At 40.4% G+C, this 26,032-nt stretch overlaps 1 protein-coding gene across 5 annotated transcripts; it reads left to right on the top strand.

Annotated features, from left to right (window-relative positions):
• The first annotated feature begins 1,962 nt into the window (after positions 1–1,962).
• On the top strand, positions 1,963–23,265 carry GRN (granulin precursor). Of its 5 annotated transcripts, none has more exons than XM_034416037.3 (14): positions 1,963–2,412; positions 6,551–6,707; positions 7,168–7,314; positions 8,317–8,401; positions 9,000–9,121; positions 10,452–10,590; positions 11,042–11,148; positions 13,026–13,155; positions 14,410–14,507; positions 14,823–15,089; positions 16,102–16,332; positions 17,183–17,410; positions 20,134–20,376; positions 22,062–23,265. In XM_034416037.3, exons 2-14 carry the CDS (start codon positions 6,555–6,557, stop codon positions 22,206–22,208), a joined length of 2,097 nt encoding a protein of 698 aa, XP_034271928.1. In that variant the 5' UTR covers positions 1,963–2,412; positions 6,551–6,554; the 3' UTR covers positions 22,209–23,265. The 5 variants fall into 5 exon arrangements, with proteins under 5 accessions (XP_034271928.1, XP_087748363.1, XP_087748362.1 ...); XM_087892235.1 differs by lacking the exon at positions 1,963–2,412 and adding an exon at positions 3,391–3,520; XM_087892237.1 differs by lacking the exon at positions 17,183–17,410.
• Positions 23,266–26,032: the final 2,767 nt, after the last annotated feature.

The raw sequence follows: 26,032 nt of genomic DNA, 5'->3' as shown, positions 1-26,032 counted from the left end.
AAAATCACAAATAATGAGGTGATAAGCCGCCTGGGAAAGCAAAGAGAAATCATCAAAACCATTAAAAAGCAAAAGTTAGAATATTTTGGACATGTGATGTGGCACCCAGAAAAATAAGGCATCCTTCACTTAATCCTCCAAGGAAAGATTGAAGGCAAATGAGGTCTGGGCAGAAGAACATGATGGCTTCAAAACCTAAGGAACTAGTTTGGACAAAACTCAGCAGCACTTTTTCATACGGCTGTTGACAAAAATAGGATTGCCAACATGATCGCCAACGTCCAATGACAGATATGGCACAAGAAGAAGAAGAAAATTAACATTTCAGTTAACTATACTAGTTAACATTAACTAACTAGTATAGTTAATAAAGGTAAAGGTTCCCCTCGCACATATGTGCTAGTCGTTCCTGATTCTAGGGGACGGTGCTCATCTCAGTTTCAAAGCTGAAGAGCCAGCACTGTCTGAAGATATCTCCGTGGTCACGGCATGACTAAACGCCAAAGGCGCATGGAACACTGTTACCTTCCCACCAAAGGTGGTCCCTATTTTTCTAGTTGCATTTTTTATGTGCTTTCGAATTCCTAGGTTGGCAGAAGCTGGGACAAGTAACGGGAGCTCACACCATTACCCAGCACTAGGGATTCAAACCGCTGAAATGCCGACCTTTTGATCAACAAGTTCAGTGTCTTAGCCACTGCGTCCCTTTTAAATGGATGTATAGTATATTAACTATACTAGTTAACATTTCAGCTCTTAAAATCCTAATAGCACGACTACCAATAATTTGCCTTTACTAAGCATTCTCCGAGGTGTCCAGTACACATAAATTTGTTTGTTGTATTAATTGCATTTTAAAATCAAAGGAGATATTTTTAAGGAATCTGTCACTGGTTTGAAAAACAGGATATTCAAGTTTGTTATTCAAAAATACCTGTTTCATCTATACTTTCCCACTTTTAATAAATATTTTATAAATAATAATTTTAATAAGATATTTTCTGATCTATACCAGCTTAGATTACAAAAATGGAGGGAGGCATTTACAAAATAGAACTTTACTCCAGTTAAAAAAGAAAAAAAGTTTCCATATAGAAAACTATTAAAAACTAATCTCATTTGGGATATCATAGGGAAAAAAATACCTCTGAACACAGGTACCATGTGCTATATATTCCTGGTTGCTCTAATAATTAAAAGGGATTCAGATGGGCAATGTCTACTATTATCAACCAAAAGACACTGTTCAGCTATTAAGCCTTTCCTATAAATTATTGAATTAACTAATTATTGAATTGCATGATAAAACTTCGGAGAAAAATCCCATTATTCTGAATGCTGGAACTACTTGAAATTGCACTCTCTATTGGTTCCTAATTACATGGTCACATATTAATTTAAAAACATGATTTCAAATGTTCTCAGTAGCTCCTCCTTGATATGTAGTGAATACCCTATGTGAGCTGCTGGCCTTTGCCTAACTCTTGCACACAGCTGCAGTCTTGAAGTGGTATGTTATAAACAAAACCTAACTGTTCTGCAATTATCGGAAACTAACGCTATTAAATCAGCAAGCGATAAGTGGAGATAATCTTATAAGAAACAAAGCATTAAAAGGCAGAAGTGTAGGACAGAGCAGTGTTTCTCAACCTCAACCCTTTTTAATATGCATAGACTTCGACCCTCTGAACTAGACTGAAGACTGAAACTATTAAGTTGAAATAGCAGGGAAGTACTCCCACGTGCCTTGTGAAACCTAGAGCCCAGGGCCATAGACCTTTCCTCCCCTCCTACTTTCTTTGTACTTTGTTTTGCCTAAAGTGCCCGAAAGGCTGGGTGCCTTGTCATGTCTTCGAAAGGGGCCAATAAAATCATCGCCCTCACATATCTGGAGCGGCGACTCGAAACACTGTGTACACCTTTAAGAGAGAGAGAGAGACGCTCTTTTTGATTACCATTTCCGGCCTGCGGCCCCGGCAGCCGCTCAATCAACATAACAGGTTCCGGCGCTTGAATCGATCCCCCACCCCACCCCACCCGGGTAAATCCCTCCTCCCACCTTTGTCACGTGCCCCCGAAATCTTATTTGAACCTCTGGAGGGTTTGAGTCTCGGCCAATTATGATCTCGTGGTATTTCAGCATTCTACATTCGGCTGGGGAGGTGGGATTAGGTAGAAAACCCACCAATCCAAAACAAAGAGCTGCGGTGTTTCCCTTTCGCCTCCACGCCCTCCTGGAGAAAAAGTAGCCAATCCCAATGGAGTAGGGAAGGGCGAGAGGGTGAAACCGAATTAGAGGGGCGTGGCCTGGTTTGAGACTTAGTTTTGCTTGCTTACTTGCAAGGTAAGCTGCTGTTGCTACTGCTGTGCAGAGGTTTAGTAGCCCCAACATCGGGATCGCCGGTGCCGAAGGTGAGTTTTCTGGCGCATCGCTTTGGCGACGTGGAAAGGCTCCATCGTCCTTTCTGTAGACTGCTCCGTTAGGCTGTATTCGGATGCTTATGAGTGTATGACATGCAAAGGGGAGGGGGAACCAAAGTTGGGGGGATCACTTTTAGTTTTTACTGCTTGGTTCTGTGGGAGACAAAATGGGGGGGGGAATCTGATGGGGCTCTACCTTTCTATGCTGGCGTTCGTTCAGCGTCTCCCATAGTTGATGGGAGGATTGGGGGGCAGGAATAATCCTTCGTCATCTCTTTGCGGGATATCCTTAGAGCCAGGATTTGGCTCTTGCAGATGTCGACATAGCCATCCTGCCTGTACTGGCCTGAGGCCAATAATCCTAAGAGCCCTCTTCTAAGCTGTTGACTCCTCCTTGAATCACCAGACTGCCGAGAATGACCTATTAAAACAATCCTCGTGAGGAGTTAAGTGTGTGATGGGAACCACCAGGTCCAAGTCTTCTATCCAATGGAATTTCCTCCCTAGTGCTTTTAAGAGATGCTTTTCCTACCGGAGATAATCAAGCAGCTTGTTGGGTTTGGATGGCTCTGTGGTGTGAGATGCACATGTATGTATATAGCTGTACAGATTCAGACTTACAGCATTTGGAAATGTTGTGGTTCTTTAATGTAGCAACTATTTGCAAGTTGCTACATTCACAGGTTCTTCTGATGCTGATATTGCTGACCTAGATGAACAGACAGCATGCCCTCTCCCTGACTTTTCCATTCAACAAAACATGGTTTCCAAAACATGGAAAAAGGTTAAAGCAGAGAGATGACTATGGAAAAAGGTTAGAGCAGAGAGATGACTAGGGGGGAAAAAAACCCTTGTAAGGCATTTCATAAGAGGGGAAATTAGCACTCCTCAACAGCCCCCAGGGATTTTAGGGTAATAAATGGAGTTCCTGGATTTTCAAATGAATTTCTGCCTTGATTTTCTTTACAGTTACTTGATGCCTGCTGAGAATTGTGTGTCTGACTGGGAAGGAACAATTGATTTAATTGTCCCAGAGCACAGATTTCTCTCTCCATTTCTCACTGGAGCTATTTTGCAGAAGTAAATTTCAGTGCTTCAGGTAGTCAAACCTATGTTTCATATCAGATGGCTGCTGGAAGGGTATGGGTTTAGAACAGGCTCCTGTCATACCTTTCATTTTCAGGATAGAGTTGAGAACTGCATAAGTGAAGAACTTTGCTCAAGTTCATCTGATTTTGCTCATTGCTCAAGTTCATCTGATTTTCAGTGGATCTGTAATGGAATGTGTGGATGGCTTTGGGGAAGAGATGCTGCCTAGGAAAGAATTGGACAAGAGAGGCAGGAGACCCAGTGGTTTTGTGGGGTCAGAGAAAGAAACCTAGGAAGGATGCACCCTAATGGCTCAAGCAATTAAATGTAGTGGCAAGAAATTTGTACTTTCAAACTTGCAAGTTTCTGTTAATGTAGCCTTATAATAAAATAGATTTATTTCATTTAATCATGTTTCCTGGAGGACTGACAAAATCTGATTTTCCTCACTTTCCTTTTCCCAGCCTTGCTCAAATCTTATGCAAATACTGTTAAGTACAGTAATTTCTCTTCTTGCAGTAATTGTTTTTCAATACAAGATCTCAGTTCTTTTATTTGTAACCACAAACTGTATGTATAAAAAAACTGAGGGCTGCATGGGTTCACAAGCTGTTACATTTCATTTGGCAAACTCAGATTTGCCTTGAGAGACAAAAAATTTAGTTCTGAACAATTAAAGCTCTCTGAGATTGAGGGAGTGAAAAAAGGAAGTTTTCTTATTGTTGGAACAGACAAAATGGTTACTCAATTTGTGTGGCTTATCAGAGGAGGAGGGGCTGTGAATTTTGTGTGCATATGTTATTGAGATTGGAGAATATGTATAGTATTGTTTGAGGAACTGTGCGTAAGCATCTAAAATTTCTAAATGGTCTGTATGAGAATGAGTGGAGTACATGCTTTTAGCAGTTTTCAACCCTCTACTTGAGGTCAATTTATTTTTTGGTCGAATGATTCTCCACTGAAGTGGTAGTTGCTCTGGAGCACCATGGGCTTTGGGACCGGAGCTTGTGGGAAGTGTTGTGAACATAGGACCTGGGATAATTATATGCATATGCATTTTAACTAACTTGGCATTCATTCATGACTATCAAATGGTGCAAGAGAATATGGAAACAAAAAGAAGGAACTGTTAATCAATGGTAACCAATTTCACCATTCTCACAAGCAGATGTTTCTGAATTGTCACATTGTGCATGCATAGGCATTCTCCTTGTTTCAATTTCCTGCTCATTCTGATAATGATATTATGTAGCTGGTTACTACTCTGTGGGGCAACTCATAAGCGGTAATATATTATGAAGCATATAATAAATATGTGAGTAGTACAACTTGACTTGCTTAATTAATGATAAAGACAAGTTGGATTGGGTTGAATAATTTTTTCTAGATCAGAGTGTACAATGAGATCTAGTGTATATATCAACTTGAATATTGCTTTTTTTGCAAACAGCCAAATAGCTAAAATTTGTGAGCTTCTGTAGCAGAGGTTTAATTGGCTCTTTTCTAAGTGACTTCTGCATCAATTGAAAATGCTTAGATGTATAACTCGTAAAGAAAGTAATTTTATAGTTGTAATAATTGTAATCAATAACTTTTTATTGACAATTGATCAGTAAACTAGCTTCCGTTAAATCAGAGGGGAATAAAAAAAACTTCGACTTTGTGGTCTTGGATACAGCTCACTCTGGGATGTCAGAAGTAGGATAGTATTCAAGTATTAAACCTAGGTAGCTAGGATATCAGTTGGAATGATTTGTTTCCTAAAATAATCATATCTATTCATTTAAAATTCTGGGCATAAATGGCGCCCTGAAGCATTTTAATTTCTTAATCTTCATAAAATACAAGAAGTTCTGGGTGAAATAATAATAATTTCAGAATGTTAATTACTGGGGCTTGAGTACTCTTCCAATCAGCAGGATCCTGGAATACATATATAAGGCTTTGTAGGGAAAGTCAGTGGTGGGATTAAGATATCTCAATCTTCTCCAATCTCACATCTTTAGTTGTCATCTATAGATTACAACTTTCTTGTGCTGGAAGGGGATAATTAGAATTATGGTAAAACTGGAATGTACAATTGGACATGACTGGGTATGGTTTCTTCTAGCAGGGTGTTGAATCAGTTATGAACTTTCATGGGGTATTTATCCATTTCTAGTGAGATATGGTTGAGGGAGAGAGAGAGGGCAAGAGTGCACATAGACGTGTGTGTATATGTATATATACACACAGATGAGTTGTGCAATGCTTTGAATTAAATTCTAAAAATACTTGGGAGCATTTGTATCGAAATTCATTTGTATGTATCAAAAATGTTATATAGTATTAAAAATTGCGCCCTTATAAATTACATTAAATGTTCAAATGAATTGCTCTTTTCTTCTAAACATTTTATTTGTTTGACTCATTACATGAATAATGTAATTCTGAAACATTTTCTCTGAAAGAAAGAAAAAAACTGAATAAAACATTGGCCTTAGTGGCGATATATCTCCTGCTATCAGGTTTTCCTAGGCTTTACAACAACAGCTTATCCACGTGATCTTACCCTCCTGCTTTTAATGACTGTCACATGAGGTTCTTTTAGCTGATCTTCCCTGCTGAGTCACTAAATAGCTTATAAGTCAGAATTCTGCACTATAAAGGTCATCAGCAGCTCTTAATTTATGAGGAAGGGCTTGGTGAGACTCTTCTTTGGGGGCTGAGTATTTGACAGCAGTGTGGGGCTCTGAAGCCTGGTGAAATGGGCCTGGGGGCTCAGCAGACTAAAAGCATTGTGATTAACACCAGCTGTCTGCAATTATTGTAAGTTTGAATCTCACCTGGCTCAAGGTTGACTCAGCCTTCCATCCTTTCTAAAGTAGGTTAAATGAGGACCCAGTTTGTGGGGGCAATAAGCTGACTTTGTATAAATATACAAAAGTATGAAGGCTGTTGCTTAATGCATTGTAAGCCGCCCTGAGTCTCCGGAGAAGGGCAGCATATAAATCAATTTTTTTTAAAAAAAAGCGCCTCACTTCTTTATTCTCCTATCTAGGTTCATGGCTAGGATGTGGGTGCACTTCGTAGTTTTCCTGGTATTCAGCAGGACAGCTTCTTCTTTGCAATGCCCTGATGGGCAGAAATGTGAAGGATCTTCAACATGTTGCAAGCTCCCTGGTGGAGATAAGTATACATGCTGCGATCAGCCTCAGGTATAAGTTTTTGTTATGTTACTCTTCTGCTAAGAATGGGGCAGAAAATGGTTTCCTAAAAAGATAGAAGCATTTCCATTAGCAAAGCTTGTGTTGATTACATGAATAAAACAACGTAAGGAAAGATGCCAATAGAAGAGAATTTATGTAGGTCAAAGAGATATATGCTTTTTCCAAGAACACCAAGGACTTCATTTTTTTAAAAAAAAAGTCTGAATATTGTTGTTTTACAGCTTTGTTACAGGGCATCCAGCTTCTCTGGAGTTGTTGATACTTTTTGATAATTTTTTTATTTTTATTTGTAACAATATGACAAACACCAAACACTAAACATACATTATATATAAATATATATTCCCTTTTTACAGCTATTTTGTGATGATCATCAACTTGCATAGTGTCTTGGGGGATGGGAACAAAGTTGCCTGCCATGTTGTTGCCTCATTTTTTTCATTTACAGTTCACAGGAGCATCCCTCCGCATGTTGCCCCCAGAGAGCAGGAACGAGGTATCTGGTGTTGTGTGTCCTGATGCTAGCACATGTCCAGTGACATACTCCTGCCAGCTCAGCCTGAATTCCACCTTTGCCTGCTGTCCTTGGGAGGAGGTGAGCTTTGGACCTGAAAATAAGATAAGAACTGGCAAGGATAAGAACACCATTTTTAATAGGGCAAGTTTAACTGATTTGCCCATACCTCCTGAATTGTTCTTATCTGCATGCCAACCTTACTTTGCTCTGTATGAACTGAAATGTAACAGATTAAATGAACAGCTTTTAACTTCCAGTGGCCTTCCAATGTAGAAGATTATAATTTCTATTCTTTATAGTCATTGTATCCAGTGATCCAGCTATCTAGGAATGTTGGATTTAAAGTTCCTAATATCTGGAAGTTTATTAGATCAGAGAAGCTAAGATAAATATTCTAATACAAGGATATCTAAAGATCATGGGTTCCTCAGATATCGTTCAATCACTGCTCCTTGTATCCAAATTATATCGGGGAGGATAGGCAGTAACGATACATTATCATTTCTAGAGGACAATATATTTCCCATATCTTTCCTGTTGGATTTGGTTCCTAGATGGAGGTTAAGTAGAAATGAGAAACAGTTAGGTTGAAATATTTTCGAATTGTATAGATAACTGATGGCTTTGGAACCTTTTATTTTAAAATTCCCAAAATTTCCATGGCATATGGCCATATTAGTTGAAATTCTGATAACTATAGTTCCAACACATTTAGAAGGTACCAAGTATGGAGAGAAAAAAATGTGTTGACTAAGAAAACTAACGGGAAGAGAAGTATACTACTTGCAATCTTAGTAAAAAGCAAACAGAAATTATAACTGAAGGAAGAGGGGAAAAAAACCTTCTGAGCTCATGTGCAGTGGCTTCATTTACTTCCCTATCCTTAGTACAGCAAACCAAAATAGCACACATATCCTTTGTATCTCTCCAGCTAGTTCACAGTCATATTTGGTACTTGGCACATCTGTTTAAGAAGTTAAACTTCAGGACTTGTAACACTCCAATTTCCAGTGAGATCTTATGCTGTATTGCTGGTCTGAATACTTTGGGGCCTTTGCCTCTCTTTTATCTCACCTCCAGGCCATCTCTTGTGCTGATGGATACCATTGCTGCCCCCTTGGCACTCACTGCAGCACTGATGGAAGAGTCTGCATAGAAAATGAAGGTATTTGGACACAAGGTGGAATAATTTTGAGTCATAGGAACAGTAACAATACTTCAGTAACAAAAATAATCTCTCCCAGTTAATTCAAGGAACTTTCTTAGAGGGATATATTTGTTTCACTAGGTTAAGCAAATAAGATAGGCTAAATCTGCTTTTTTTTTTAACAAAAAGATTTAGAATAAGTTATTTTACCAATTGGGACTGAAGTACACAATCTGAGGCTCCTAAACCATATTGCAACCACCAAAGCCTTAAGAGATGCGATCTCCAGAGTTGTTGCCAGTTATAAATGTGTTCAATGGATGAATGATTAAACCAAATGATGTTTGCAGAATAATCCTACTAAGTAAATTTAATTTTAATATACTGGTAAATTAAGTTAGATTTAAGGCTTGGTATATTGGCTTTTCATGTGCTTATTCTACCAGGAAGTTTATTTTAAGCTGATTTTGATTAAAAAACAATCTCGTCTTACACAGGAACTTCGTGGCATAGACAAATCAAATGCCAGTTTTATGCAGAAGAGAGAAAGACTTTACATTTCCAGGCCTTCAAACTTAAGATGTCACTTCTAAGTTTTACTTATTTTGCATTCCAGATTCAACCTCTGCTGTCATAGTCAGGGCTGTTCAATGCCCAGATAGCGAATGGGAATGCCCAGATGGCTGCACCTGTTGCTTGATGGCTGATGAATCCTGGGGATGTTGTCCAATGCCAGAGGTATGGGAGCTTAGATATGGGCAAGTAAAGGTATTTTCATGCAGACAGAGATAAAAATTGACTCTTTGATTTTTTTTTAAAAAATGAAGTCACTGAATTACACTCTCCTTTCCATCAGTCCAGAGATTCTTTGGGGTCAGAAACTCTTTGTTTGTGGAGCAAGCAACTGCAAATGACTTGCATTACTCTTAATTACCGATAATTACATTTAGTAGTATCTTGTGAAGGCTAAATTTCAGTGGAACGTTCTGTTGCATTTGAGTCTTTTTGGCCTACAAACCCACAAGGCTGAAAGTGGAAGGTAATCAGTGACTGAATTCTGGTAACATGAATTTTTGGTGCTTTCCTAGGACTGGGGATAGGGAAAATCGTGGTGTTCCTCTCAGAGGCATTCCAGTCCTATTTTTACTGTTCCTCCTGTTAAGCATGTGCCCCGAAACAAAACTTTCAGTCACCTCCTACCATGGATTTACTGTAGGCTGGTCTCCCACACCCCCATCTCCCAAGATCCATGGTCCCTCAAAACTTGTTTAGTTTTGCACTACATCATAAAACATCTTATTCTGAAGTCTTCACAATTCTGCACTGGCTTTCCTAAAATATAAGAAAGCGTTGGCCAATATTTAGGTTCTTCAGTTTGCTGAAATGTCACCAATATTTTAAAACATTTCTCAGTTGCATAGTTCATTTGGGGTTTTAATAGGCAGAGGAAGCACTGAATCACATTCTTGCATTACAGTTTCTGGTCAACCAGAGTTCTGAGCAGCTTGTCTCAGAGTCCAACCAAAGGAAATCATTTCATGTAACTCTGCAACTGTAGAGACTAGATGTATTTTTTTAAAAAATATGAAGTAAGATTTCTACCAGCCTTCCCATTACATTACCAAGTAGGGAAAACTATAAAACAACACAGAAAATCAAATAAAATGGTATGTAACAATATCCGTTTTTTTCCAGGAAAGTGACTTCTATACCTAGACTGCCACATTACAGGCTTCATTTTGTTTCTTAGAAAAGTTCATATTTTTTAAAAAATAACTTTATTTAATAAATCTGTTTTTGGCCCATAAGTTCATATTTGCTTAAAATATGAAAGAAACAATCACAAAGCAAGTTGCAGTGTGAAATCATTGAAGCAAGCAAGTACTCTTCATATTCAATATTCCATTCCACATACAGTAAACGTCTGGGTTTTGTGTTAATATTCCAGTGTGCTGTTTTGATTAATAAAACTTTTAAGAGGCTTGTTGGTACAAGGCTGTTCATTGAGCACTATAGGAAAAGATAATGTTGGGGAATGATGGTGCATTCATCCCCTTCTTTTCCCCAGGCGTCCTGCTGTGCAGACAAGGTTCACTGCTGTCCACAAGGCACAACTTGTGATCTAGTTGAAGCACGATGCCTTGAAACTTTTGGGAAACAGCCTCTTTCAAAGAAGTTTCCAGCAAAGAAACGGACCCTGGTGTTAAGTATGGAGTAAAGAAATAGAACTAGGTTTATTGTAACTTTTCTGTTGTTCCATAATGAGATTTGCACTTTAATCCAGCAGTCTCCAGCCTTTCTCGTATCAGGAATTAGTTTTGGAAGAAAAATTGCCTTCCACAGATCACTAAGGAGGGAATGGTTTCATGTGCATACTAGATCCTGCACATGCACACATGAACCTTCACTTGCTCTCCCACTGCTTGCACAGTCCAGTTCCTAACAGACCATGGACTGGCACTGGGACTGATCTGCACCTAGGAGTTGGGGACTCCTGCTTTAATCCATTATAATTGCTAGGTTGAGTAGGCTGGGTGATGCTTTCTCTTCAGGGTCCTATGCTCACCAAAGGTGATAGCAATCCATTACACTGCCCATATTTCCCACAGAGGCTTTTTATTTCACCTTTTGAGAAGGTAATCTTTGCTCATCTTGCAGATTTGACTCAAAAAAACATCTGTCCTGGTAATCACTCTTCTTGTCCAGATGCGGCCACTTGCTGCCTGCTCCCAACCGGTGAATATGGTTGTTGCCCTTTACAAAACGTAAGTACAGGGTAGGAGTACAGGGTAGGATTACCGAACTAGCATCCTGGTCTAGTTTTAGAAGGAATTTCCTATGTGTGTCTATTGACATTTGCTGGTGTGGGGTGGGTTAAAAAAAAGCAAGACGATAGATGTTAAATTAAGTGCAACCCCAACCCCTTTTATATGTGTGCTTACAAAAGGGGCAGGGCTTGCATCACAGTGCCATCTCTGGTGACACATAACTATGCCAGGCTGCAGTACTAGAATAGATTTTGGCCAAAGCAGCAAATGGGAAGGAGTGCCTGCATTGTTCAATCAAGACTGTCCCTGCTCATGGTGGGAGTGAGCCTCCATTCTACATCCTAATGCATCACTGGACTTTTCTTTGACAAAACTGGAATGGCCTCTGTTACCTATGTAATTTTGCTGGATGCTAATTGTCTTCCAAAGAGTTAGTATTGGGATGTAGGAAGGTATGAAATTGATCAGAGGATAGTCCTTTAGCCAAGGAATATTAGATAGCATGACTTCATTAAAGATTTTCTGCCTTGTTTATTCTCCCACATCTTTTGCTGGTATCTTAAATGAATTACTACCATGTTTCCCCGAAACTAGGACCTGTCTGGATAATAAACCCAATTGGGTTTTCGAACGCATGGGCTAAAATAAGCCCCTCCCCAATACTTAGATGCATGCTCAGCTACTGCACAAACAACACGACATGAGGAGGCAAGGCCAGGGAGGGGGCTCATGCCCTACGCACCCTACCCGCACCTGTCATCCATGTGGAACGGCCTCGCAGAGGCCGCTCCTGCAAACCCTAGCTCATGCAACCTTTCTCTTCGTGGCTTCCACAAAGAGCGGCCACAAAAAAACTCTTGCCGCCAAGAGATTTTCTTGCAGCCGCTCTTTTTGCGGACACCACTAAGAGAAGGGGCGTGCGAGCTAGTGTTTGTGGGAGCTGCCTCCGCGAGGCTGTTCCACATGGATGACAGGTGTGTGTGGGGCATGTTCTCCCACCCTTCGCCCCCCACCTCACCTCGTACTGTTTGCACGCGAAGCAACGAAAAAGCTGCCACGATTGCTGGAGGCAGTGGCCTTAGCAGCACCAGTGAAGCAGCTGGTGGGTGCTCTGGCACTAGTCCCCCTGCCGCGGGCTGAGATTTAGGGGCCTCGACCTCAAAAATAATAAGACCACCTGATAATAAGGCCAAGACCATATTTTGGGGGTCAAAAGAAAATAGGAAACACGGTATAGTGTGCCATGAATTACTTGTTTTCATGGCTATTAGGATGAGTTGTGTTGCTCCATTAGAATTACTTTTAGTTGGTGATCTGATTTTCTCTTTTGGTTCTATCTGTGCATATTTGGTTCTATCTTCTTTGCATATTGCATTTTATGTTTATATTTTGATTGTTTCAAATTATTTGCTACAATGGTTTGCAATATTTTTAGGCATTAGGACCCAAGCAATTAAATTTAGGGGTCATTTTAAATGGCCAACATTTTTCAAGTTTTTTGTAGTCTTCTCCGCCCCACTCTTTGTTCTTACACAAAAATAATTAATCACATATAATTCTGAAATTATTTATTTTTACTTACTGCAATTCTATAGACTTCACCTGAGCTATTAAGATTAGTCTGGCTCCTTCAATCTAAGATGCAAACTCCAGATAAACTTGTTCATCACAAGGAGACCTAAGTTAATAGCCTAGTAATTAAATAAGCCACACTGTCCTTAACTGAAGAATGATCATGGGGTGCTCAGCTCAGATGGGAGCCAGCGGCAGCATGTCTTCAGCCTTCCCCCCCCCATTTGTCCAAACTTGATAGGTGCAGGCAGTTACTTATTGTATCTGATGTTTGTGCTTTCAGCTTTTTCTTTTCTTACTAGGCTGTGTGCTGCAGTGACCACCTTCACTGTTGTCCACAGGGCACCCAGTGTGACCTGAAGCATTCCATATGCACCATGATGCCCGAGGGATCATGGCCCATCACCCACCTCACTGCAGGCCTCCAGACAGGTGGGATGATTAAGTACTGTGACAGGTCATTGGCCAAAAGGAAGTGTCCTATGTAAAATAAGGGTGCCAGAAGAAGCTTCTTGTAGTTAGAGAGGAGAGCCAATTTTTAAAAGAAGATTGAATGTTAGCCTCTTGGGAAGAAAAGGCACGAACTTTTTGGAATAAATGAGAAAGGCAGCCTAAGGCACTGAGAAGAAAGAAGGATAGCATTTGTTTTTTTCTTTTGTTTAAAATAAAAATATTTCCCATGTGTTTTGGATGGTGGACTAATTTCTATTTTAAATGATCGTTGATTGGGTAGCGAGTAGGGATTTTTGCCAGTTCAGTGCTCAAAGCAGCTGTTTCATTTCACCATATGGTAGGGCCCTTGTGGCCAATTTGGGAAGCCACTGAGGGAAACAAGAACTAGATGGCTGGTGGATCTAATTCAGGAAGCAGGTTTTGATGGCACGATTCTTCCTCCACAGGTGCAGAAAACTGTAAAATATGGCATGAGGGGCAGAATCTAGTTTTCTGAGAAAATATGTACCAGTATACTTTCTTCCAAAGGAAGTTAGTAGCTTTAAAGATTGCAAGTTTCCTGTTCCAAGCAGTGTCTATAGAAATAGTGGAAACCAGAAGCATTACTCACTAAGACGTAATGTGCAAGAGACTAGGATCAGGGGTGAAATGCTCCCGGTTCAGACCGGATCGCCTGATCCAGTAGCGATGGAGGCGGGTGGTTCGGAGAACTGGTAGCAAAAATCCCTGCACCCCCCCCCCCCAATGCCCAGCTGAGCTGCAGAGGAGAATAATTTTTGCATTAACATTAAAGAAATCAAAGTAAGCACATTAGAGACACATTATAGTACTTTGTTTCACATTCTGTAAAAATCAAGTTAACTAAGAAATTTATTGCTATAAACTAATTATGAGTGCAGATGTATATGTTGTTGTTAAGACTTCACCTCTCATTTTCTTTTCCCAAACTGAGCACTTGGGGCAGTTCCCCCCCTAGATTCCAGGAATAATCTTAATTGTTGGTGATATTCCTTCTCCTTTCCGTATGCATATATTCTAGATTTTGTGGAGGAATTGCTGTGCTATCATTCACAGAACCCAGCATCTTTTTTTGACAATTTTGGAAGATACAATATAGCCAATCTGGAAGGTACCAAATTGGGGAAAGCAGGTCTATCAGTTGCTTAAGAGAGGAGCTAGTGTGGAGAAGGCTTTGTATTCTTCTTTGAATATAACTTCTTTCTCATCGTGCAGCTCATGATATACAGTGTGATGCAAAATTTACATGCCCAGATGGAAATACTTGCTGCAAGACAACCTCAGGATCCTGGGGGTGCTGTCCCCTAGAGGAGGTAAGAGGAACTATGTTTGTCAGAAAACATGGTTAATTAATCTGGAAGCTGGGAGGGGGGCATACTTGTGGTGGTCAGGAGAGATTTTTGGTTTTAGAGGAACTGAGCATATACTCTGCAGATCAGCAATACCAGCTTCTATCCTGGTATTTGCTATTTGAAAGTTCAGCAGAGACTTCAAAAAGCATGTATCAGTTGGAATTGGCACAACTGGCCAGATAGATACTCAATAAAAAAAAAAAAAACACAGCCTCCTACCTCCTTTTTGGGCAAAGAATTCCATGATGGTCTAATTGTGTTTTGTGTCTTTTCCAGGCCACATGCTGCCCAGATCATACCCATTGTTGTCCAAAGGGTTACCAGTGCAACTTGTCAGAAGGCACCTGCCTGAAAGACGGCCAAAGCATTCCTTTGGTGCCAAAAATAGACACAAGCTCCACAACAGTTTCAGAAATAGATTCATGCTCTACAGCATCTTCCATAGATCAAATGATCCAGTGTGATCCCTACACAGCTTGCCACGATGGCCAGACTTGTTGTCGCCTTATAACAGGTGCTTGGGGATGCTGCCTGTTGACACAGGTGAGAAGAGACCTAAGCTTATTTAATGCTATTGTGAGGATCAAAGGAAATGTGAAATTGCTTTGTTTCCTGTCAGGAGCTTCCTAGTATTTGCATAGTTATGTAAATAGATGCAAGAAAGGAAAGAGTGGAATTGAGTCTAGTCTATGAGTGAGGAACAAAAGGGAACTAATCTCAGTAAGTGCTGGTTCCCCAGGTTCTGCTAATTTAGTTCACCTCTCATTTCTCACTTAGATTGCTCATAGCTGGGACCCTTTGAGGTGTGCACAAAATTGTAATTCCTTCTTAAATTATATGCATCTCAGCTGCTAGGCTTTCCAGGATGTTCCTGTGTTAAAAGTTGGAGGGGGAGGGTCTTGGAAAGGAGAAGGGGGGTTATTTTTGTTTACTCATCCATTCTGTATTGTTTGTTTCTGCAGAACTGCAGCAGAGTTGTTGACTCCAATACTGTCCAGTTACAGTTTTACAACTGCTTACCTGAGAGGCCTAGGTCTATTAAAAAATCAGGCAATTTTTTCATAGCTGAGAGCAACGTTTTTTAAAACCTAGCATTTTGGGAACCAAAGTTTTCTGAAGTTGTACAGCAAAATCAGCAGTGGGGCATATTTCAGTCTTTTCTTTGATGGGGTTTGAGATCTGGAGGCAGAAGGGGAACTAATACAAAAGCAAATCCACCAATTTTAGCCTTTTAAAAAAATATCTAACACTGGCAATTTGATGTGGCAGCTTTATAGGAGGCCAAATCAGCAATTTCATGTGGGCTGTAGGTTCTTCAGTCTTCATTTCATAGGAAAGGCTCTAGAAAAAAAAAGCTCTGCCTTAACTTGCACTTTTCCATATTCTTCAGCTTCTTGTAGATGGAGAGCAAGAAATAGGGTATCATAAGTTTGAGCCTCCAATCAGAAGTGGTTTTCAGATGAAGTTGAGGGTCTTTGGTTTGTCTACTTTATTTTAGAGTAGTATTCCTTCTGGTCCAGTAGGCCACTGATATGACCTTCCTCTCTCCTGCCAGGCCACTTGCTGCCAGGATCAGATTCACTGCTGCCCCAGTGGTTACATCTATGATTCATCAGGCACTTGCCTAAAAGATGGAGATCGTATGCCTTGGGTGGAGAAGACAACAGCGATTGTTGGCAACTTCCCTTCAAGCAGGGATGTGAAGTGTGATGACCGGTTTAGCTGTGCAGATGGACAAACATGCTGCATGCGTTTAGGAGCCTGGGCATGCTGCCCCCTCTTTCAGGTAAATTGAGGATTTCAAGGCAGGGTAGGTAATATTCCTTCTTGGATAAATGGTTGATTTAATCAATTACCCACGGAATCTCATAGGAAGAATATATTTGCATACATTACCTTTGAGGCATTTGGGACAGCCTGACAACAGGCCATTTCACTGGAAGATCTACTATGAGAAAGCCTTTTATTGGTGAATTAATCAATGACCTCAATTTTCCCCAACCTGATATCCTCCATGTGTTTTGCAAGGTAACTTCCATCCCCCACTCCTAAAGCCATCGGAGCTTGCTGATGGAATGGGATTTTGATAGTTGATTTTTGAAGCCCAGGTTTCTCTCTCCCATGCAATCTCACTGTCAGTAGGTGGTGATGGAAATCACGTTCCAAATATGGTACAAGAAAGAACTTTTACCATGAGAACAATGAAATGATATAAGTTGTATGTGTAGGAAGGCTGACACATTTAACAGCCATAGTTGGGAGTGGCAACTCTGCTGCTAAGCAATGCAGTTGCTAAGTGAAACATCACGTGACCTTGAAAGGCGTACAATGTTAGTTACCATCTGCAAGTCACCACAGATCGTTATGCAAGGCACTGCATGTTTGTGATATGCACTTTTACTGCCAGCTTGTCAATTGGCTCTGCTTGTCAGAAGCCTGTTGTGCAATGCACAAGTAGCAATCACATGATTGTGGGATGCAAAGGTGGTAAATGTGAGGACTAGCAATAAAGTTACTTTTTCAGTGCTGTCATAACTTCAAACAGTTGTTAAGTACCTTAATATTTTTCTTTCATAGAACAATTTCAACAATGGTGTTTGGCTTATTGGATCACCACAGCTATTTCTTTCCCATAGGCAGTTTGTTGCAAAGACCAAGCACACTGTTGTCCTCATGGTTACACCTGTGATATAGAACACAGTTTCTGCATCAAAAGTGGGGGCCCTTCCCAGGGGATCTTGGTGACTCCCATTCTGGCAAGGCAGGAGACAGTGGTGAAATGTGATAACTTCAGCAGCTGCAAAGATAAGGAGACCTGCTGCAAAATGGCCTCTGGCAACTGGGGTTGTTGTCCTTTTCCAAAAGTAAGTAGGCTTCAGAAAGCTTGACGAGGAAGCCTTGATGTGAAAAGGCATGATTAATGCAAGACCAGAGTCTTGTGATGATCAGTTAAAAAGATAAATATGGAAGATTGATGCTACTTCTATATATGCTGGCAGAGGTCAATCTTTCCAGCCCTGGGTGGTCACACACACATTTGTAAGTTCTCCCAGTGAACTTTAGCAGGGTTGCTGGAAGGTAGGAGAATATAACACCACCCTTTCTCACAGCAGCCATGCTGCTGCCTTTAGTAGCAACTGCCCTCCACCAATACCAGTCTGTTTTCCGTAGCTCATCTAGGCAATGCAAAAAGTGAAGAAGTCTCCCAAGCAGTTTTTCAGAGTGCAAAAACTGTAGCCAAGAAATAAAAGATGCCTATCTTTGTCTGAGAAGAGTTGTGTTGTGTTAACTGGGAATGATGGGATTTCTTGGCCATCACATACAAAATCCATTAATTTGGGGAAAGCTGGAAGAGTCAGCTGGATAGGAATCAGGGTAGCTATTATAAATCTTCTCTAAATTTACCTCAGCTTCTAAAAACAAGATGAAAACAAAGTAAAGTATCTGCTAATGCAGGCATTGATGCTGTTCCTTTCACAAACCTTATGTCCTGTTGTTCTGTGCTCACTACAAGTTAGTCTGTATGCAGCTCAACATGCAGGCTAAACCCACCTACCCTCCAATAAAACAGACTGTGTGCATAGATCTGGATGCTTTATTGAAAGAACAGGATATGGTGAAACGGGGGGAAATAGGAATACATACAATGAGAACCAAATACAAGATAGACAGTATTGAGTTTCTGCTAAACATAACAATCTAAATCTCACCAGCGATGCTCCGTGTGTGGAATGTGGGTTTGTCCTTGGCTTCTGTCTCCTTCAAATGCTAAAGGAAAATAGAGTCTGGCTTCCCAGCCTGCACTTGTTTTGAGAGTGCAGGCTGATGGGTAAAGGGGTTGGGTCAGCTTCAAACAATATAATTGGTATTTGTCCCTCCGGCCACTAAATGGGGCTAGAGAGCAACAACAGTATTAATAATTCATATGTTGGGACATGACATCTATCTTTTTTCCTTTGCAGATATTTAGCTAATCTGTTACGGCAGTTTAAAAATGTAGGAAAATGTTTTTGTAAAGACTACATTAAATAATTTGAATCTTTGTTGAGAGTGGCATCTGAAACCAAGGCCAAGTCACCAGATTACGACTAACACCTTTTTTTAAATAAGCCTTTTTAAAAAGTGCAGTAATACTGAGCAATCTCATGCAAGCTCTTTTCATGGCACTTTTGGATTCTGCTTAACTTGACTTTTTTTTCAGCTTTCTGTCTTTCCTGCAGGTGGTCTGCAGCTCAGACCACTTGCATTGCTGCCCCAATGGCTCTATTTTCGATCCAGCCACAGGCAGTTGTGAAGAATCAAAAGAATCTCTGCTTTGGGTTCCCAAACCGCTTGCCAAGATATTGCAAAAGGATCGCATTGTCTGCAATGGCAGTGCCAGCTGCAAGGGAGGGCAGACCTCCTGCCAGAACCTTTCTGGTCCTTGGAGTTGTTGCCAGCTGCCCAGTGCAAGTGCAAGCATAATTTCCCACTTCTTTCCTGCTCAGGTGCCATCTTATGTGTAGAAATGATACCATGCCTGCTCTCACAAAATCGTACATGATCATAGCACCTGTTAATCAGGGCAAACTGTTGTTATCCCACTTTTTAAAATACATAATAAGGCATTGAACAGACTGAATTCTCCTGCCTTTTGTTTTCTCCACAACCTGTGAGGTGGGTTAGGCTGAGAGAGAATGATGGCCCTGTCATCCAATCAGCATTCGTGCCTGAGGGAGGCTTAGAACTCATAAGTTTCCTAAGTTCTAGGCCAGCATCTTAACATTACCACAACAGCAAGAACAAAGGAAGAAACAGAGCCTTGACAAGAAAGAGAACAAAGGGTTATTTACACAAATGGAATGGGGTTTCTGCAGAGTACAGTCACATCTACTGCCTAGGATGGGTCCATGAAGAGGGACATTGGGGGGGGGGGATAGTTTCTAAAAAAGCCAAAATTGTAGCCATAAGTAAAAAAGGGGTGAGGTTTTAATCATGTGGTCATAGCCACTATCTTGGCTTTTTTAAAATCTTAAAACAAAGGTAGCTGTGCCCTCCCAACAGTTTCTTTTTCTGGGCACAGAGGGGTATGAGGTGAGTTTCAAACTTTTGCTGGATCTTTACAGGCTTGAAAGTTAATGAAAAGAAATTCCAGTATTTGCATTAGGCTGCCCAACAAGAGCTTCCATACTTACTTCCATACTTGCCATTAATTTAATCCCCTACAGTCCTAAAGGTGCCCTTTCACAATCCTGTTATAGTTGTGAATTAAGCCTGGAGGCCAAGCTAAGGATTTCCTTATTAACAGAACAAGCACTATATCTGGAGATTCACTGAGAGTCTCCTTGAGAGAAGTGTCATCCATGAGCCATTCAGAGCTTTCAGCTGTTCTGGTTTTTTCTATCTAATTCATATCTTAATTCAGACATTTTAAATTTAACAAGGAAATAAGAAACAGAAGGAATACAGGGATGTTTCTGGACGAAGGTTTCTTTGAAGCAAAATAGAGCCATGATAAAATTAGTTTTATTTAGTTCCTTTACAATGTTCCACTATAAGCTGTATTTCTATCTCAACCAAGCAGTATCTCCTCTCTTGCTTTCTACAGGCCGTTTGCTGTGAGGATCACCAACATTGCTGCCCCTCTGGCTATACCTGCAATGTGGCAGCCCAGTCTTGTGAGAAACGGCACTGGCCAGGCCTTGTTGACGCTGCAGGGGGCCTGCTGACTTCATCACAAACTGCTGTCTCCAGTCAGGATGTCTTGTGTGGTGAACAGCACTACTGCCATGTGGGCCAGACCTGCTGCAAGGCCAAGAGCGGTGACTGGGCCTGCTGCCCTTATGAAAAGGTTAGTGCCCAAACCTTAACCTTAAACACTCGAAGAGCCATTTGGATCAGTTTCCCACAGAAAACACCAGGAGCCACAAAACCTGGGTGAGTGTGGCCAACTCAACATCACTCATTCCCACCCAGTCACATGACACCCCCTGCCACGCCTACCCAGGTTTTTTGACTCCCAGTGTTTTCTTTTCTGTGGGGAAACGCGTATCTCTCTCTCTTTCTCCCTCTTCTCCCTCATCTCCCTCATCTCTCTCTTCTCTCTTCTCCCTGTCTTTCTCTGTCTCTATTTCTTTCTCTCATCTCTCTCCATCTCTCTCTTTCTCTCTCTCCCTCTCTCTCTCTCTCCGGTGTTTATCTGTGTGTGTGTGTGTTCCCTCTTGAACCATTTCCAAAAACAGGCGAGGTTTGGGAGGTGGGTTTTTTTGCTGATGTTGTTCTTTCTTCTTCTTTGGTTGCTTTTTACCATAAGATTTGAATCAGGACTCATTTCAGGTTCCCAGATAAATTAAGCTCTTTCGTTCCCCTGCTGTGGCTCCCTCAGCTGAACCCACCACTGGCTGGCCCCTCACTCTCCCTTCCCAGTCACTCTTCGCCTGCCCTGAGAAGCTCTCCGCCTCAAGACACTGGCCCAGCCTGGCCGCAGCCGATGCTCTGTGTTGCAATGGGCTGCAGGAAGAGGAGGGGATGCCATCTCCCCCATTGTGAAGCGTGCTAAATTTAACTATGCTGGGAGAACAGCGGGCAGGCTATGGAGGTGGTGAGAGCAGCGGCAGCGGCCGCAGGCGGGCAGGGCCAGTGTCTCAGGGCGGAGAGCAAGTCATGCATCTCCCCAAGCCACCGAGGTGCGCGCAGCACCAACAAAGGCCTGAAGAAGCATCCATGAGAGGAGGCAAGTACAGGGGCACTTCACTCCTGCTCCATCCCCTGCCATTGCCCTTACTTTCACAGGGGAGAGCGAGAGATGGGACCAGCCAGTGGTGGGTTCATCCAACCGGGAGCCACAGCAGGGGCATGAAAAAGTCGCATGCAGCTCTGGAGTCACAGGTTGCTGATACCCGGCCCAGACTTAGATTCAGTCACTGTGAATAGTTCAAAGGAGGCCATGGGTGGGTGGGCAGACAGGACTGGTCTCTCCAAATCAGTAAAGCAATGTACAGTATGTTGTTCCTCTGCACAGTAAGACAACCAATATTCTACTAGAATATTGTTTTTGCCATTGTATAAAAAACAAAGGCAGCCTTGCTAGGAATAAAAATTCAAATTCCACCATAAATTTTCTATGCAAAGTTTTGAGTTCTTCTGAACTTTCTCACGTGCATTGATAAAACCAATAAGGCAGGTGAAATTAGGTTTGATCATATCATTATGTTCAGATTCAATGGGTACAGCGCTTCTTTTCAAAATGTGTGCATTTTTAAGTTTGGTAAGGCCAGGTAGACTACTAAAAAAGAAACTACAATTCTTCAGAAGCTGAAGAACCTACTATTGCTGTGATATAATGTAAGCCCCTGTATTACACATAAATTGTAGATTCATAATTTAAAGCTATTTGTCTTTAATTACTAAATATTTTTCCAGGTCATCCTTCCTCAACTTGTAGATTTATTGAGAATCATGCAAAGATTTCAAGCCATTTTCTCGTTTCTTCATTAAGGATTGCTGTCCTTCATTACCTCTTCTTCTATTTCATAGGGAACCTGCTGTCATGACCGGCGCCACTGCTGTCCTTCTGGCTTTCGTTGTTCCTGGTTTGGATTTCATTGCTACAGAAAGAAGCCTCTCCGTTGGGACACTGGCACCATCTCCCCACATTCTATTGAAGCCCATGTCCTGCTCTGAAGTGCCTTTTTAGGTGGATTTGCGTGAGGCCTTGAGTTAGAGTGAGCTGTTTCAGGAAGAGTGGTACAAGGTGAATGAACTAGGGCCACTTTTGCCAAATTGCTATTCAGATTCTAAAGGATGCCTTCTATTCTACACTTGTCATCACACTATGGGTCAAATAGGCCATCTTCACTTATATTAAGTCAACCCCTTTACTTCTACATTTCTTTTTTTCCCCTTTCCATCCATGATTCACTGCCCTGTCCAAAGTCATGAGGGCTATAACCTGGAATCTGAAAAAGCTGCCATCCTGAGCTTCTGCTCTGAAGGTTTCATGGGCGCAATGACTTTCTTTGCCTCAGTCATTCCTTAACTTTGAAAGAGAGGGAAGTTTCAATGCGCTTTCCAAAAAAGAAAAAAAAATTAAGATTGGCAGATGATTTTGCCACATTGCCCCTTCCAGCCTTGTCCCACCTCACCCTATCTTCTTCCCGCTTGGCCTAGTGTATTGCTCTAGATGGCATCACCTGATTTCTGATGAGCAAAAGTGTCTTTTTCTGATAAGTGTTTGCAAAATACAGAGATGCTAATTGTCCAAATGAACCACTGCAGGTGTCTGAGTCATTTTTGTTTAAAGAAGGGCTGCCTAACCCACCCTTTCATGAGGTATAATAGCAATTTCTTCTTAAGATCTGACTCTTTGTTTATACATAGCTGCCCCCCCCCCCGTTTTTGTTTTTTTTGAAGAAAGGCTTAGCACTTCTGCAAGGAGATGCAAGCTTGCTTTTGAGACAAGTAATTGACATTTGTTTTGTTTCAGATGATACATGGATTTTGGCACCAGAGCAGTTGGTAGGGAAGATGGTTGTCTTTTATTATCTCAGTGGTCTTTTATGATCTCAGTGCGTTCTGTCCTGTGATTTTCCCCATGCAGAATGAGCACATTGATGCTGCTTCCCCCCCCCTTTTTTTTTTAAATAGGAGATCTTCAACTTGCAAGTGACAGGTGTTTTCTGTTACCAGACCTTGATTCTATGGTTGTATGGAAAAATCAAATAAAATTTTATCAAAGTAATGTTGCAGTTTTATATTCTTAAATTAATTTTACTTGTTATCAAATTTACAGAAACTTACATGAGGGTTTTCACATGGTTTCTCACTCATGGATTAGGTTAATGGAAAGTTTTTAAGTATTTTGGTTTTTTTCACTTGACTTTGGGAGCAGGAGAAAGAATTCAATCTTTCTTTTTACACAGTACCTTTTGGGATCTAGGTTTTGTCCTTCCTTATAGGGACAGGTATCCTACAAAATGTTGACTCCCCCTCCCCCTTGGACTGCAAAGGGCAGATTGCAACAATGCAAAAGTAGTATAGCCTAAAAGTACATCAAAGGAGATTGTATATTTTGTTGCAGCCATTCCAATAATTTGAAGACACAAACATATTGTACTTTTATTTGTAGAATGCATTATTAGACTTTCGGGAGTTCGTTAAGAAGTGAACTAAATAAAGGCAAACCTAACAGCCGTATGGGTTGAGTTACTTTCTAACACTCATTCTACTTGAGGCTGATGTCTGAAAACAGTATGGTTTCCCTCAAAATAAGACATCCCCTGATAATAAGCCCAATCGGGCTTTTGAGTGCATGGCAATAAGGCCAAGTGCTTATTTCAGGGTTCAAAAAAATATAAGACAGGGTTTTATTTTCAGGGAAACATGATAATGGGAAAACATTTTCCCATTGCTTCATCTTCAAAGCTACTTATCTAAAGCTAAAACGCTTTCCAAAAGCATGAAAACCTTGATTTTATTATTTGGACATGGGATGTGTGTGAACTGGCATGTGACTCAATCCACCCACTTTGCTTGTCTAAAAAGGATCCTAAATAATTACAATTATCTTATCAGCTGATATTTTATCCGAGCAAAAAAAGAAGAAAGGCATTTGAAAGGCAATATTGGGATCTGCTGTCATGGAAACAGCTACTGTTACACACATGATCTTTCATGTTTCAAAACCCTGTATGTATGCCACGCATCTTTCAGTGCAAGAAGAAACATGCATACACATGAAATTATGGGTGAAATAGACTTCTTGTATCCAATACAGGCTGCATTTTATTCAAGACGAACTTCAGAATAAAACTCATGAACTAATTTCTCTCCTTTTATAGCACCATCTGAACATTTGACTATTAACTTTGTTACTTGATTAAATTCAATTCAGCAGATGAATAAAGGTTCCGGAAAATATTTTACCGGTACTTGATAAATTTTTTCAGCTTTTCACTGAATGTAGTTTTGTATTGAAATTGTCCTTGAAAAGCTGAGTATTTCCTGCTGGCATTCATAAATGCACAGTATTTTTACATCCTGCATCCAAACTATCTTTTGTTAAAAATTGCAAAATTTGGTACAGTACTTTTCTGGTGCAGGGGGTCCTAAAATGGCAAATCAATGCTATATGTTTAAAACAACCTTTTTATAAGCCTACTCATCTATCAAAGATTCTCTTTTAGGGAAACTCTAGCTATTACGCTACTTCTAGAAGAAGCCAGATGTTTTCAAAGTATTGGGCCAACTATTCACTATTTTTACACTCAGTCTTGTGCATTTAAAGAAAAAAGACTGCAAACATCCCTTTTTTAAAAAATGATGCTGAAATTCTACAAAACAAGCAGAATCAGATGCTCTCCAAATGTATTTCATTACAAATCCTATCGGTTACATTCAGCATGATTAATGATGAGGATTATGGGAGTACTGTCTTAGGAAAGTCCCAATTTATCTAGCCTTCTCTTTATAAGCCTTGGGGTTATTGTAAACACAGGTTTTCCATTTCTGATTCATATGTTGTAAACTGAGACTTGCTTCAAGAAAGGTAATTAAATTTTTAGAATTAAAAAAAAGTGAAAATGTCAAAACTTCTCAAAAGGCCTCTAAATTCTAGGGAGAAAAAAAGGTACAAAATAGTTTCACATCAGTGCAGCTTCTTGTCAGAGTCCAGGGAGGAGAATGGATCAGTTCTACAATTCTAATAAACATTAATCAATGTACACAAACATTTAGTTTTCTCTGTCCTTACTGCCCTTGTCAATAAGATGTCACCAAAGGCAATAAATATTGCATTCTATAATTATAAACACAAGCTGAATATTAAATCTTGGCTGATTTTTTTCAGTAAAACAAAAGTTAAACATGCACCTAGCCCCCGAATTTGAAGTGATAAGAAAAGTAGGTTGGGAGAAATTTACATCATTTAATTAGAATAACCTCTGCTAAATACCAACACTGAAATAATCTTAAAACAACATTTCCTTAAATAATTTTTCGGATACAGATTTTTCAATAGAAGCATGACTGTTCTTATTCAAAACCCATATTTCTCAATTCAATTTTCCAAGTTTTAGGCAGAGCAGCACATTGGTATGCATTTGTATCTAGGCCATTTAAAATATTGCACAAAAAACTTGGGATTCTGCTAAATGAGACGGGCTTTGTGTGTGGTGAATGGAATAGTCAGGCAGATGTATCCTGTATTTAAACATCACACAAAAAAGATGCCTGTCCAATTTTGGAATAACCCGTCCTTCCTCACATTACCTATCCTGCTTGTTAAGTATCCCCAACCAGTATCTATTTCAAGCAGCTCAATTTGCTACCAAAAATGGATTGAATGTATCTAAATTTGGACAAAACCCAATTTTCCACTTAAATAGCTATTAGAAAGGTTCTGCAAATCCAGTTTATTCAGTGATTGTATCACAGCAGTAGGAAAAATGGCAAGCACTTTGGATAGTGTCATTGCTACCCATTGCTTTTAATTCAGACTTTACTATATC

The sequence above is a fragment of the Pantherophis guttatus genome, chromosome 4 (assembly GCF_059756535.1).
Source record: "Pantherophis guttatus breed Tessera chromosome 4, ASM5975653v1, whole genome shotgun sequence".
NCBI lineage: Eukaryota > Metazoa > Chordata > Lepidosauria > Squamata > Colubridae > Pantherophis > Pantherophis guttatus.
Note: the sequence above shows the minus strand (reverse complement) of the source record. Positions and strands in the feature narration are given on the sequence as shown.

What these genes read in the sequence shown, in the direction of transcription:
- GRN (XM_034416037.3), top strand. Translation starts at nt 6,555, where the DNA reads ATGGCTAGGATGTGGGTGCACTTCGTAGTTTTCCTGGTATTCAGCAGG. An exon ending in CCTGCTGTCCTTGGGAGGAG is followed by an intron (nt 7,315 to 8,316) that starts GTGAGCTTTGGA and finishes TCTCACCTCCAG; the next exon opens with GCCATCTCTTGTGCTGATGG. An exon ending in GATGCTGCCTGTTGACACAG is followed by an intron (nt 15,090 to 16,101) that starts GTGAGAAGAGAC and finishes CTCTCCTGCCAG; the next exon opens with GCCACTTGCTGCCAGGATCA.